Source organism: Gekko japonicus, unplaced genomic scaffold (assembly GCF_001447785.1).
Source record: "Gekko japonicus isolate JY-2015 unplaced genomic scaffold, Gekko_japonicus_V1.1 scaffold2328, whole genome shotgun sequence".
NCBI lineage: Eukaryota > Metazoa > Chordata > Lepidosauria > Squamata > Gekkonidae > Gekko > Gekko japonicus.
This window is the reverse complement of record NW_015161474.1, coordinates 86,675-101,745: the sequence shown is the minus strand read 5'-3', so window position 1 is coordinate 101,745 and position 15,071 is coordinate 86,675. Positions and strand designations below refer to the sequence as shown.

Sequence of the window (15,071 nt, the reverse complement as noted above, 5' to 3'; positions counted from 1 at the left end):
GCAAGGGAACCTCTACCTTTACCTTAGGCCAAGGCTGCATTCCCTGCTTCAGTTAATCCCAGCTACAACCTCCCAGGATGGGATCACACAGTCGATCTCCACTGATGGAAGGGATTGGGACTTCTGCTTTTCCCTGTCGCAGATGCAAAATGAAATAATTCCCCAAATGCTGTTTCTAGGGAACAAGGGACCCCCCCCCCCACAGGAATGGCATGAAGCGTGGGGAACAACTGTTTGCATTTTCCCAGGTGACAGTCCTTCAGGTCTCCCTCCTCTCAGTCTTCTCTTTTTCAGCCTTACTTTGGCCCCGGTCACACGGGCCGGATAACACGGGGGAGAGGCGTGGCTGTTCGCCACGGAGCAAAATAAAGCACAGTAGCCCGATCACACAATCCCCTGAGTCTCCGTGCTTTGGCTGTTAGCTGGTGATCACATGGCGATGCTGCGATCACACAAGTGTTTCGTGTTTGTGTGCATGCACAGTTCCATGGAGCGGCTCTGCTTTCAGTTTCGTGTTTGTGTGCATGTGCTTACGAAAAACATCCGGTTTGTGATGGGACGTGGACGGGCACCGGATGCGATCAGACGCCCACCTGTGCCACGTGTTTTCCGAACACTAGTGCACTTTCCTTGGTTCTTTTTAACTCCGCGACTTCAGCGGGATGCCACGGGTTGGCCACAGGTTGGCCACAGGTTGTTCATGGGTGCGCTAGGCTTCCCAGATGTTGCGGTGTGATCACGCCCCAAACATCCGCCTGACATTTGTGCCTTTCGCACGGCAAATTCTCCGTGTGACCGGGGCCTTTGCTGTTTTTTATGTTGTTCACAATTCTATCCCAGTTCTGTTGTTTTTAAATTACGATTTGCCACAGTGTTGCTTCTGTACCCCAAAATGAAGGCACCAGATGCAACGCATCAGTCAAGAATAGGATTTGCTAAACAGCGTGCAACTCATTAAACTCCCCCCCTTTCCTGAAAGCTTTATGCAATCCCATTAGGGTTTCCAGAACCCCAGAGGGGGCAGGGGATCCCCAGCTTTGGAGCCCCCCCCCCGAGCACCATTCAGCTTACCAGCAGGGGAGACTTACCAGCAGCTAACTGAGGCCTAGGCCTCTGTTGCCGGTGACACACGACAACATCACTTCCAGCGTGCACTGGAAGTTGTGTCATCATATTTCTGGCAATGTGTGGAGGCTCTGTTATTTGAGCAAAAACTCTATTGCAAAAATGGCTTCGGCCATAGAGGTCAGATATCAGAGTGTCCCCACACTACTGGCAACATGATGATGTTGCTCCTGGTGCGTGCCAGAGGTGAGGCCACCCCATCGCTGATGAGAAAGTTTTCGGCCTCAGCTTGCTGCAAGTAAGTTCCTGCCCCAACTCCCCCCCCCCCGCCAGTTGCCTAATCCCGTCCTGGCTCAAAGCTCAAAGAGCTGTAGGCTGTGCCTTGCTTCTCCTTGCCTGCACCCAACTTGTGCACAGTAATACTTCCCCATTGGCCAAAGCTATTCAGTATAAGGGTTCAAGCGATTATGCCCTGAGTCGTTTACATGGTTGTCAGCTCTGGGTGGGGAAATACCTGGAGATTTTGGGGGTGGAGCCTAGGGAGGGCTGGGTTTGGGCAGGGGAGGGACCTCAGCAGGGTATAATGCCATAGAGTCCACCCTCCTAAGCAGTCAATTTCTCCAGGGGAACCAGTCTCGGACCATACTGATCTCTTCCTTTGCTTTCCCCACAAATCTCAGTCGACTTTTCAATTCTGCTCTGCATTTCCTCCCACTTTTACCTCACATGTCCTTCGTTTTTTTATTTTTGGTTCTGCATTGCATTCTGGCCATTCAGCTGTCAGTTTGCTTTCCATTCACTGTATCCCCAGCTTTTCCTAAAGTGGTTTTGTCACAGACTTTTTACCAGGGGAAAAGGTGCTCTCTGACGGTCTAAAGCTCGAGGGGTGTGGGAAGATGGGAAATCAAGACCAGGGGGAGACTCAGCAAGGACAGCTGATGACGTTAAGGCAAGAGGGGCAACCCCAGAGGTGAGGAATTCAAGGATCCATGGGTCTAAAGTGCCAAACGGGGAGGGGTCTAGCACTGGTGATGTTTCCACCTGAATAAAGATAAAATTGCTTTTTTGTTGCAGCTGCAACCTGTCTGACAGAGGTCTGTGCATGGTCGTGGTCTTCTGGTGACACCCACAAATAACTGTTTACAGTAAATGTTATCAAACTGCTGAAAACATCTTGGCACAAGAAGAAGAAGAAGAGAAGAAGAGATTGGATTTATATCCCGCCCTTCACTTGGAGTATCAGAGCCGCTTACAAACTCCTTTCCCTTCCCCTCCCCACAACAGACACCCTGTGAGGTGGGTGGGGCTGAGAGAGCTCTTGACAGAAACTGCTCTTTCAAGTACAGCTCTGACAGAACTATGGCTTGCCCAAGGTCACATCAGCAGGTGCAAGTGGAGGAGTGGGGAATCAAACCCGGTTCTCCCAGATTAGAGTCCGCACACCTAACCACTACACCAAACTGGCACAGCTGCTTGCCGGTTTTGCTGCCCTCTCCCACCACTCGCAGGGAGCCCTTGGTTGGGGTAGGCTACTGTGCAGCTGTGATTGGGAGATTTTGCTTTTGGGGTTTTTTTTAATGGACACCTTCCCCCAGACATCGCAAACTATGTTTCACCCCAATTTCCAAAAGTGCAGTTTTTAAATTGTAGCTGCAGAATAAATACACCAGATGGTGTAAGACTGGTGTGGACAGCAGGCACAGAAATCCAAAGTCAGATTTAAAGGCTTGACTGTGCAGATACTCTGCACGCAGGGCTCTTTTTATAACAGGAACTCCTTTGCATATTAGGTGACACACCCCTGATGTAGCCAATCCTCCAAGAGCTTACGTAGCTCCTGTAAGAAGGATGTGTTGCCTAATATGGAAAGGAGTTCCTGCTACAAAAAGAGCCCTGCGTCCTGCAGCAAGTTGTGAGTGCAGAGAGAGAGCCTTATTCTCCTGGATTACAGCATTCAGAATTGCAATACTGAGAAATTTCCAGGTACCACCTGAAGGCTGGCAACCATAATTATTTAGCCTCCCTTCCAGGGTCATTGAGCCATGTGACAGGCATTAGTGCCTTCTCCATTGCCAGATGAGTCAGGGACCAGGTTCCTGTTCATCTAAGGCCCCGGTCACACGGGCCAGATAACGTGGGGGAGGGCGAGGCGTGGCTGTTTGCCCCGGAGCAAAATAAAGCCCGGCAGCCCAATCGCACGGTCCCCCGAGTCTCTCTGCTTAGGCTGTTAGCTGGCGATCACACGACGATGCTGCAGCGTGGCAAAGAAGTGGTGCGGCGCGATCACACAAGCATTTCGCATTTGTGTGCATGCACAGTTCCGCAGAGCAGCACTGCTTTCAGTTGCGTGTTTGTGCACATGCACTTACTAAAAACATCCGGTTTGCGATGGGATGTGGACGGGCGCCGGATGCCTCGGGATACTAGCACTCCCGCGATCAGACGCCTGCCTGTGCCACACATTTTCCAGATACTAGTGCACTTTCCTTGGTACTTTTTAACTCCGCATCTTTGGTGGGATGCCATGGGTTGGCCACGGGTGCACTACGTTTCCCAGATGTTGCGGTGTGATTACGCCCAAAAAATCCGCCCAACATTCATGCCTTTCGCGCGGCAAATTCTCTGTGTGACCGGGGCCTTAATTAATTAAAAACACCTTCTTCGCACAAATCCTGCCCTCCTCAGTTAAGGCCTAATCAGTACCTCAAGATTAGGTTTATTTAGTTAACCACAACCCCACTAAAACAATGTAAAGCAGGGGGGGAAAGATCATTCTCCCAGCCAATTTCAGAAGAAACCTGAGAAGTTCCTTTGTCAGCCCTGAAGCAACTTGCTAATCCCTCATTGTTGATAGGGCTGCCAAATGCCCCCGGAGGGCGGAATTCCCCCCGCTTCCGAGCCCCGATTTCCGCTCCCGCGGAATCGGGGCCCAGGGGAAACCCCACCCCCGTGTGCGCGTCACCCAGAAGTGACGTTGCACACTGGGGGTGGGGCCATGCCATTTGAGGGGAAAACAAAGAGTTTTCCCCTCAAATGGCTGCCCCCCGCTCCCGGCCAAAAAACATTTGGCAACCCTAATTGTTGAAGAAGGAACTGTGGACAACTCTGAGGCAAAAGTGTAGTGTGAGTGGTGGTGAGTGGACACCTTTAAACAGCCTCCCTTTTCCAAGACTTCGTGGGCTGCCTCACCACTGGCCGCAAAAGACATCACAGTGTTGAGGAAATCCTTTATTATTACTTCCTGATCCCAATGCGTTTCGCCTATGGCTTCCTCAGGGGATATCTCGGTAGCATAAGGCTCCTGTCTCACCTTGAGCAATTTGGGATCAGGAAGTAATAATAAAGGATTTTCTCAAGACCTTGGCTTCTTTTGCTGCCACTGCTGGTGTGGCCCTGACTTCTTCACTGCCTCGCAACAGGCAGCCATTTTATTCTCACGCCAACATCGGTGGCTTTCCTTTCTCTGATGGGGACGGGCAGCAAAAGCATCCGTTCATCAGGTAACATGATTAAAATTCTCATCAATTTGACTGAGGTTTTCAGCTGTCTTGCCATGGAACGAGAAAGGACATTGGAGTTCTGTGACTGGAATTCCCAGTGTCTCTGCCTGGAAAACAACAAGGGAAGAACGCAGAGTATCTTGCATTCTTTACAACATCCACCCTCCACACTTCTGACTAGATTAAAAGGACTGAGAGACCTCCATTTTTACTCATTTCTGATCAAGAGAGCTTTGATTCTCAAAAGCTTATATCCCATCTCTAAGGTGCTACTGGACTCAAGTCTAACCAGAGAAAGAAGAAGGGGTGGTGGGACCATGGCACTGGGAAAAGCTTGGCTCTTCCCTCACCACGTGTGATTTCCTAGTGTGAAAATGCTCCCTTCTGGGCTGTTTTTCATCCCGGTAGGAAGAAAAATAGTATGGGCACAATACAGACCTTTCAAGAATGATCAAAGTGTGCAGTTTTCATCAAAGTGTGCAGTTTTCTCCCTTTTTTGTATTTGTAATATGGTCTGTGAGCAGTAATCTGATGGCCACTATTTTTTGCTAGGCTTACAAAGTACTCCAGTTTTCAGGACATGCGTTTTCACCATTCCCATGCCTACTGCCACCCACTTCCTTTCAGCTCCTTCACACATTTTCACATATTTGATATATAAAATTGTTGTCCAGTATAATAAGGTCAATATATATATTTAAAAATGTCTCACTTAATTAACATATTTGGTAAACTATGGGAAAAGTACAGAGGGGGGCAACTGAGATGATTAGGTGGTTGAAGCACCTTCCCTACAGGGACCGGCTGAAGAGTCTGGGACTTTCCAGTTTACAAAAGAGATGACTAAGGGGGGAGACACAATAGAGGTTTATAAAATGGTGCATGGGGTGGAGAGAGTTGGCAAAGAGATATTTTTTTCTCCCTCTCCCAAAATGCCAGAACTCGGGGACATCCAAAGAAGCTGATGGGCAGTAGATTCGGGACAGTCAAAAGGAAATACTACTTGACACAGAGAGTGATTAAAATATGGAATTCACCACCAGAGGTGGTGTAGTGATGGCCACAGGAATGTCTGTCAATGACTATTAGCCATGGTGACTGAGAGGAACCTCCACATTCAGAGGCACTAACCGTCTGAATCTCAGAGCCAGGATGCAACATCGGGGAAGGCCTCGGCCTCTATGCCCTGTTGTTGGCCCTCCAGAGGAATTGGTTGCCCACTGTATGAGACAGGATGCTGGACTAGTTTTTGTAGCAGGAACTCCTTTGCATATTAGGCAACATACCCCTAATGTATCCAATCCTCCAAGAGGAGGAGGAGGAGGAGGAGGAGGAGGAGATTTGATTTATACCCCGCCCTTCAAAACTCAAAGGTGTCTCAGAGCGGCTTACAAACTCCTTTCCCTTCCCCTCCCCACAACAGACACCCTGTGAGGTAGGTGGGGCTGAGAGAACTCTTGACAGAAACTGCTCTTTTTCAAGAACAGCTGTGTCAGAGTTATGGCTTGCCCAAGGTCATCCAGCCAGGTGCAAGTGGAGGAGTGGGGAATCAAACCCGGTTCTCCCAGATTAGAGTCCGCGCACTTAACCACTACACCAAACAGTAGTCAATGTAAGAATAGCTCTGCAAGCTCTTGGAGGATTGGCTACATTAGGGGTGTGTCGCCTAATATGCAAAGGAGTTCCTGCTACAAAAATAGCCCTCTTATGTTCTCACTTAACGTATTTGATAAACTATAGTAAAGGTAAAGGTTTCCCTTCCTCGAAAGCCAGTTGAATCCGACTCTAGGGTTGCGGTGCTCATCTCCGTTTCCAAGCCAAAGAGCCAGCGCTGTCCGAAGACATTTCCGTGGTCAGGTGGCCGGCATGACTAAATGCCAAGGCGCATGGAACACTGTTACCTTTCCCACCAAAGTGGTATTATTTATCTACTTGCAGTGTCTTGCTTTCGAACTGCTAGGTTGGCAGGAGCTGCAACCAGAGACGGTAACTCACTCCATCATGCGGCACTACGGGTATACATACTGCTGATAAAACATTTCTAGGACTATTGTAATATTCCCTCTGTGTGCACACGTGTGCCTTATGTGCTTTGTCCTGTTCAACTGAACTGAATAACCCTGGTGTGTGTTTGTGCATGCAAGCATGTCCAGGTTGATGCAATGGACATGTCATTGGCTACCTCTTGTTATTTTGAGCGCTCTTCAAAATGAAATCATTGGTTCTGTTAATGTGCTGTTGTTGATTTGCCACCATAAAAAGAGACATTTGGCATACCCCCTCAGAATACATGTTATGTAGATGCTGCTCAAAATTGTTGGTAGATGGCTACTGTCTAACATACACGTCAGGTACATAATGCTTCAAAACCAAATAAATTTATTTATGACTTCTCAGAGGAAACCTGCTGAAAATACACTTCGCTTCACAGATAAAACAGATCCAAAATATACAGAACACATATATTAAGTTTAATTATATATACCCAATGGCTGTTTATCCCCATGCACACTTGCTGAAGGGTTAAATCTCTATTGCTGAGAAATTCAGCAGGAGCCCTAATTCCCCCCCTCCCCCATTTTCACTTTCCCCAGTGAGTGACCAAGAGGGCTGTTCTATATTTGCATGTGCGTATCCCCTCCCCATTTTAAAAATCCCTTTCCTCCCCACCTTCCTCCCTGAGGTTTGGGGGTCAACTGCACTATTGATGAAGGAAGTGGTGTGGGAAAAGCAAGAGTTATCCCCCTTCCCCAGTGCCAGAGATCTGATCCAGATCAGCCAGAAGACAAGTGTAGAGTCATGAACCATGGATCTCCAACATCACGTCACATGATCACTTCCCCATGATCACAAAACTGGTCCCCGGCACTCCCATAGGTTATTCTCCCTCACAACACCAAAAGAATATGATTTTATGCCCAGTGTGAGACCAATAAAGTTACCCATATGTCTAAATGAAGAGAAAATGGATTTTCACAAAAGCCACACCTTTCGCCCACAGTGATTTGGGAAGACATCTGAATGGCTTTCCTACTGGTGCAAGATAAAGAGCGAGGTGCCTTTCGACCCTCCCCCACCATCAGAGTTGAGGAATTTGCAACACGTGCGGACAAGGAGGTGTGCGGAACTGAACTGCTGGGGGGGATCAGGAGGGTTATCCCTTCTCTTTCTGCCAGCAGCTGGTCGGATCCAGCCCTTTGTTGTGGTCTCCAACTCTTACCTGACTAATCTCTCATTAAGGCTGACATGGAAAGATCAAAACTTTGGATCTTATCAGTGATCGTTTAAACGGAATAGTTCATGAACGTGAGAGACGGGGCTTTAATATTCATGAAGGTCAGGGACAGGGGAGCTGCCCAGCAGAGGAAGTGGAGTCGACAGCACAGCGATGAAGGGGGTGAGCTTGAGTCTGGACATCTCAGCTTGGAATCTCCCCTTGGCCATGACCTCGCTGGGACACCTGAGCTGTTATTCTGGAACCCATGAGTGTTATTTGAGCTCTTAGAAGAAGCAGCCATCTCAAAAGTCCCAAAGAAGATTATATTTTTGCTAGCCGATGCCAATGCCGATGTATCCAATAGAATGGCTTTATTTGCCTTGGCTGCAAGGAAAATACAGGCCAACGCTGTTCCTAGGGGAACTAGTTAATACTGGGTATTTTAGTGGGTATGCTGTGAATTAACTAACTGTTTATAACCGCAGTTTTATGGATTTATATAGGTTTTAGACTGTATTGTATCTTATACAATTTTCTATGTTTTATTGCATTCTTCTCTGTTTGTGGTTTGTAATGGCCTATGGCTAAATACAATAAAAACCTTCTACTTCTAGTAATAATTCTGTCCCTTCATTACGGTGCAGATTACATAAATACTCGCCTTGTGTCATTTTGTGCATTCTTTAAATTTAATCTAGACTGTAGTCATTACAGGCACTAGTGTTGTTAAGAGACATTCTCTTAGTTCCTGTTAACCCAATTTTCCGCTGAATTCCAACCATCCATTTCCTTCCCTCTTCTTTAGGAATGTAGCGGCAATTCCATAGTGGGGGAAAAAGAAGTTTGAAGAGAGGAAGGACAGGAAGGGATATCCAGTAATATTTCACTTTGTAGATGCTCAGAGGCAAGGCAGTGTCTTCCCAAACCTTCCTAACCTCCTGCTAGAGAACCATCCCGTGGCGTGTCACATAGTATAACTGCAAGATTTGACTTGATTTAATTTGATTAAATTTCTACCCTGCTCTGCCGGCCAAGGCCGGCTTGTGTACAAGGCTGAAGTTACAAAAGGGAACATTGATTTTGCTTCAAAGTTAAATCAGAAAAGTAATGAGAGATCCACATTTTAAAGAAGAATAAGAGGAATGAGTGGTTATATCTTTAAAAAGTATATTTCAGAAAAATCTCCCTCCCCGTAACAACACTAATAGATACAAGCATCCCCCTTGATATAGATGCCGGCTAGCCCTTGACTTTTCCAGCAACACTTTCCATCCACTGTGAATGAAAAGTCTCCCATTAATCATGAATCAGTACATTGCAATGACTCAAGAATTAGTATTTTCCTACAGAAGTATAGCATGGTATCAGAAGACCATTGCTTCCCCCAAAGCATCAGTAGTCCCGACATTGTGAGATACATAAATAGCTCATTTCTCCCCAAGAGAAAGCTACCTTCAGTCTGCCTTGCTTCAGTGCAGCTGAGAAACCAAAATCTATTATATGTGTACAAGAATCCTGTCATCTTGGCAAATGGTCTTATGATCACAACGCTTACCTTGCCCACATATTGAGTATCTGGACCAGTGTACTCCTCCAGTAAAAAAAACTGATTCCACATCCAGCCCCGCTTGGTTCGATGCAGTGCTTTTCCGTGATCTTTGGGCGTCCCCGTTACCCGCTCCACTTGCAAATACATGTTAGTCCTCTTCGGGGATGATGATGCGTGAACCTCATGAAGCATGGAAGTCCAAATGAGAAAGGACAAGCAGTAGCAAGTTCTCATCGTTGGCAACTTTGGCATGATGTCTGCTAGGCTCGATGTGTCTCTTGTTTTAGCTGGAGGAATCCTGTACCAATAATGCTATATTCCACTTACAAATGATCTGTGAATAGACGGAAAGAGTTTTGGTGAATTGTAAGGACTTCAAAAGCAAACAAACACCCAAGGTTGAATCCTTGCTAAAACCTTTGTGCTCGGAGGCATGAGTTCCCTTCCTCCCTCCTACTTCAGCCTGCAATGCCCGGGGATCCCTGTGGAGCTTGATCCTGGGCAGGGCTTTTTTGTAGAAAAAGCCCAGCAGGAACTCATTAGCATAATAGGCCACACCCAGCAGCAGGAACTCATTAGCATAATAGGCCACACCCAGCAGCAGAAATTCATTAGCATATTAGGCCACACCCCATGCCTTCCCTTGGCTTGCCCAGGTGCCCATAGCTGCAGGGAACCCGGGCAAGCCGGCCCTTAGACAGGCCAGGGAAGGGACGGGGAGACATTTAAATGCCTCCCAAATCCTTCCAGGCCCCCCCCTGGCCCATCTGCCTCGGAGTCACCGGGGGGGGTCACTCTCCAGGCCTTCCCTCTGTAGCCAGGCACACAGAGGTTTTGGCTGTAGTGGGCGTGGCCAACTCTGAAGCCAGCCGGAACTCCATTCCTGTGCGTTCTTGCCCCAAAATAGCCCTGATACTGGGGTTTGTGACCACTGCTTCAAGCAGGGTTTCTAAGAGGGGAGTTGAGCTGGGGAGTTCAGCAAGGGGGTCAAGAGGCAGCAGAAGAGAATCCCTCTAGTCCTAACTTCCTGTGTGCTGCTGTATCCTTCCTGCCACGGGAAGCCACACAGGTCCCAGTAGACACCCTATTGCACTCTAAAGGACCTTAAAAAAACTAAAAGAGTTATGAAGGTAGAAAGCCGGGGGGCGGGGGGAATAGCCAGTGTTTTGCAGAGAGTGCTAGCGGGCATAGATCATGTGTGTGTGTGAAGCATGGAGCTCTTGGCTCTCAGGGAGGAGGTTTGTTCCTTTGAGGTGAGGTCGCTGACCTGGAAATGCTGAGATAAAGACAGAGGTTTGAGGGATGAGACCTTCATGGACTTGCCAGAGGAGTTCCACTCCTGTGCTGACAGTTCTTACGCTGTTGTGGAGAGTGGGAGTCTTGAGGTTGGAGGGCATCAGTCTGAGGAGGGATGGGACCCCTTTCTTGGGTGACTGACCGATATCCTCTCGTACCCCTCTGGGGTTGGGGGGAGGTGTGCTTTCGGCAGTGGGTGATTTGATTATTAGGAATAGAGAGAGAGGGAACCGTGACCGACATTTTGACTGACCGGTGAACTTGCATGTCTGGTGTGAAGGTTGGGGACATCACGCACTGTCGAGATAGATTGATAGTGCTGGGGAGGAGTCAGAAGCTGTGGTGCACGTTGGCACCAGTGACATTAGGAAATGTAATCATGTGGCCCTAGGGTTGCCAGGTCTCACCTTTTGTCTTGTAAGGGGCTCCTGGCTCCTCCCTGGGAGTCTTCTGCCTTGTGCGCAAAGCCATAGAGTCTCCCACACACACTGCTAGAGCACTGCCACATGACATCCCCAGCGTGATGATGTATCATAGGCGTAATCTTCATGGGGGCGGTGGGGCGTCAGCCCCCGCCAACATTTTCAGGAAGGTGCTCAGCCTCCCCCGGGAGCCACCCTTGCTCCTAGCAATGCCTCTGGCCCAGCCCCAGCCCCCTCCCCCGGGAAATTGGAAAGTCTACACCCTTGGGTGACATCATCACATTGGTAGCATTCCCACGGGATGCAGCTGTTTAAGGGTGGGACTTTCCCACCAAAATCAGGGGATCTCCTGGCCCCACTGGAGGGATAATAATAACAATTGATTGGCACAGTAATGAGATAATACAGAGAAGAAGAAAAACTGTGAAAAAGTGACACTTAATATATGTCTTTAAAGAATCATAGAAAAGTGAACAAAAGTAATATACATAACTATATAAAACTATATTGACGGTGATCTCCGGAATGTCTTGCCGTTTCGAAGGAAGATCTTCTTCTGAACAAAGATGTGGGACAAAAACTGCATTACAATCATCTTAGCCCATGGCAGGTTCTACTGTACATTACAGCTGTTATGATTATTGAAAATCTTCTTTGATAATTGTGAGACGTCACCAGAGGATAGGAACTAGTTGAGAGACAGTTTTTGTCCCACATCTTTGTCGCGCCGTACCGGAAATGGCAGAAATGCCTCCTCGTTGTTGTTTTTTTGTCTTTTAAAGTAAAACTTGTAAAGCCGGTAGAGCAGTACTTACTAATTTGAGCATTGTTTCTTACAATCACAAGGTCACTTAAAAAGGATACTTGAAAGCTGCCCTGTTTTAATGTTGATGACTTGCATTCTTTTGGTACATCAACACCATTATGTGGAAATTATAATGTCCAAAGAACTCATGACTCAGAAGCTTTACAAAACAGTTGTTAGTGGACTGGCTTCCTACAGAGAAGCACTGTTGAGCCGTGAAGGTTTCAAGACTCTAGAGCTTATTTTTGAGTAACTGAGCAGCATCGACTGAATCTGCTGCGGATTTGTGGAGTTCATGTTCAGCTGTGCATCCAGTTCAGCAGCAAGTCAGATGGTAAATTTTAAAATGAGCGTTGTGGATATTCTATCTATCTAGTACTGTTCATATCCCGCTTGCGGGATGGGCGGGATACAAATATAATAAATAAAATAAATAAATAAATAAATAAATAAAATAAGATAATGCCTTACTTAGTCTTATTCTTCTGTTGTTTAATTATTACCCCCAGGGGTCATTTCCTGTGGGAGGGCACAGGAGCGGAGCTCTGGCGGTAAGGAGCCCAGGGGGCAGGCACATGCAACAAGCCCCACCCCCTGCTCCCAGCAGCCCTCAGTTGGACCACGAGGAGCAGGAAGCAGCCAGGTAAGTTGCATAGCCCCCCCGGCCCGCCTTCAGGTACAAGCTCTCCCTCCACTGTGAGTGAAGATCTGAGCGTCCCCCCCCCAATAGCTAGCAATTCAAAACAGTCCAGTGGCACCTTTAAGACCAAGTTTTATTCAGGTACAAGCTCTCCCTCCTCTGTGTGGGCATATCTGTACATCCCCCCCCCAATAACTAGCAATCCAAAAGAGTCCAGTGGAGCCTGAGCGGTGGGTGTTGCCTTCTGACACACTTCCAGTGATGTCAGGGGGTGTGGCATATGTGAATAGGTTATGCTAATGAGTTATGCTAATGAGCTCCTGCACATCTTTTTCTACGAAAAGACCCCTGATCACCCCTATAAATTTTCCCACAGAGAGAGTAACAAAATCATTTATATCCAAAAGTAACCACGTCACCTGTGCCCTCAGACTGTTAGAAGCCTCAGTGAGCATTTCCTTATTTCTAAGTAAGGGAGTAAGTAATCTAGTCCTCAGCTCACTAAATATAGGACATTCCATAATCATATCTTCAATTGCTTCAATTTGACATGTTCTATTTGAATATAGCACTTTTTTGTACCTAACCTCCAAAACCACCAATGGAAAGGCACTCATTCCTGCCAGAGTAAAAGCTCTTCTTAGCTTTGGTATTGTCTAATGATAAAAATATTTGGCAGGTGCATTGGGAAGGGTTAGGTTTAGGGTTAGCCAAATAAGATGCCAAACATACCCTACGAGCCCTGACAGATATACTATTAATATCCAGTTTCTTTACACACAGTTAAAGTTTTTTGGTGGCCTCACTTAACAGAATGAGCCACTGATTTCATTGTGCTTCTTTATTGTTTGTGTTTTATATTGTTCAGCAGATATTATTTAATATAATTATCTCGTATTTTATTAGCTTAATATGTTGGATGCATTTTGATCGCGGACTTTCTATGTACTGGCGGGTTAATAGGTCTACCACTTTTCTATCTTTGATTCTGTTTACAAAATTGCAACAAAAAAAAGAAGAGAGAGAGACAAGTGTCTTCTAGGAAACGAACACACCAAGTTGATTTTGGAATGTTCTCTGCTTCCCACTGATACCAGACAAAGACCTCAGGAGCAGGGTTCCCTCTAAGCTGAGTTAGCATGAGCTAGCTCACGGTTTTTTAGCCTCTGGCTCACTCAGTTTTGCCTTCGCTCAGGAAGGAGGGCTCCAGAGCAAACTTGATTTTTGATTCATGCAGTAGCCAAATCGCTCACTCACAACTTTAATGCCAGCAGCTCACAAAGTAGAATCTTTGCTCACAGGACTCCACAGCTTAGAGGAAGCATTGCTCAGGAGTGCACAAATTGTATACTGCAACAGACGAAATAAAAAAGAAAAAAGGTGTGGCAATTTATGTTAAGGAAATTTTACAACCTGAGTTAGTATTTAAATCTGAAGATGGTAGAATGATTATGATCCAGATATTTAGACAAAATAAATCTGTTTTGATTGCAAATATATATGCGCCGAACCAAAATTTAGAAAAGTTTTTTAAACAACTAAGAGAGATATTGGCGAGACAAAGTTGTGATGAAATGTGCATTGTAGGCGATTTTAATGCAGTGTATGATAGGATAATAGATAGAAAATATGCAGATGAAAAACAGAGGAGAGGAAATGAGTTACCTAGAGCCTTTTTACAGGCAATAGAAGAATTTAAATTGGTGGATGCATGGAGAACGCACAACATAGATAAAAAGGATTTTACTTATTACTCGAACAGGCACAGATCTTGGTCAAGGTTGGATATGATGTGGGTCTCAGTTGGAATGATAAATGATCTGAAAGAGATAGAAATTTTGCCCGCAACGTATGCGGATCACAATCCAATAGTTTGTACTCTAACAGATGTGGTGAAGAAAAAAAGATGGACTTTGAATACGTGGTTATTAAAAGATAAGAAATTTCTAGCAGAATCTAAAAAGGAATTTGGGATGTTTTTTAAAGAAAATATGACAGCAGAGGTACCCATAGAAATTATATGGGATACCTTCAAGGCTTATTCGAGAGGATGGTTTATAAGACAAAATGCTTGGGAAAAAAAAGAAAAAAATAGAGACTTAAATTCGATAAAGGAAAAGATAAAAATTGAGGAGAAGGAAATGAAAAAAACGAAAGGTAACCCACAAGAAATTAAGAATAGAATAAATCAGCTTCAACATCATTTAAATTGCATTCTAACTCAAGAAATTGCAATAAAAATAAAATATACAAGACAACGCTACTTTGAACAAGCGAATAAACCAACAAGATGGTTGGCATATAAATTAAGAGAAGAAATAGAAAAGAAAACAATAAAAAGCTTAAAAGATGAGAATGGACAGGAAAAATTTGTACTAAAAGATTTAAAAGATGTGGTGGTAAATTACTACAAAAATTTATATAAAAAAGAAAGTGCTAAGGTGGAGGATATAAAAAGCTACCTGGAAAAACACCTAGAAGGGAAATTTACGGAAGATCAAAGGAGAGATTTAAATGAACGGGTATCTATGTGTGAAATTACAGAGGCAATAAAAAATCTGAAAAATAATAAAATGC

General features: G+C 45.8%; 1 protein-coding gene across 1 annotated transcript in view; it reads right to left on the bottom strand.

Annotated features, from left to right (window-relative positions):
• The window catches only part of CDH9 (cadherin 9), a 160,840-nt gene extending 151,275 nt beyond the window's left edge, over positions 1-9,565 (bottom strand). Inside the window, exon 1 of the mRNA XM_015429143.1 lies at positions 9,338-9,565. Coding sequence (XP_015284629.1) covers positions 9,338-9,565 — 228 coding nt within the window. The remainder of the gene's footprint in view (positions 1-9,337) is intronic.
• Positions 9,566-15,071: the final 5,506 nt, after the last annotated feature.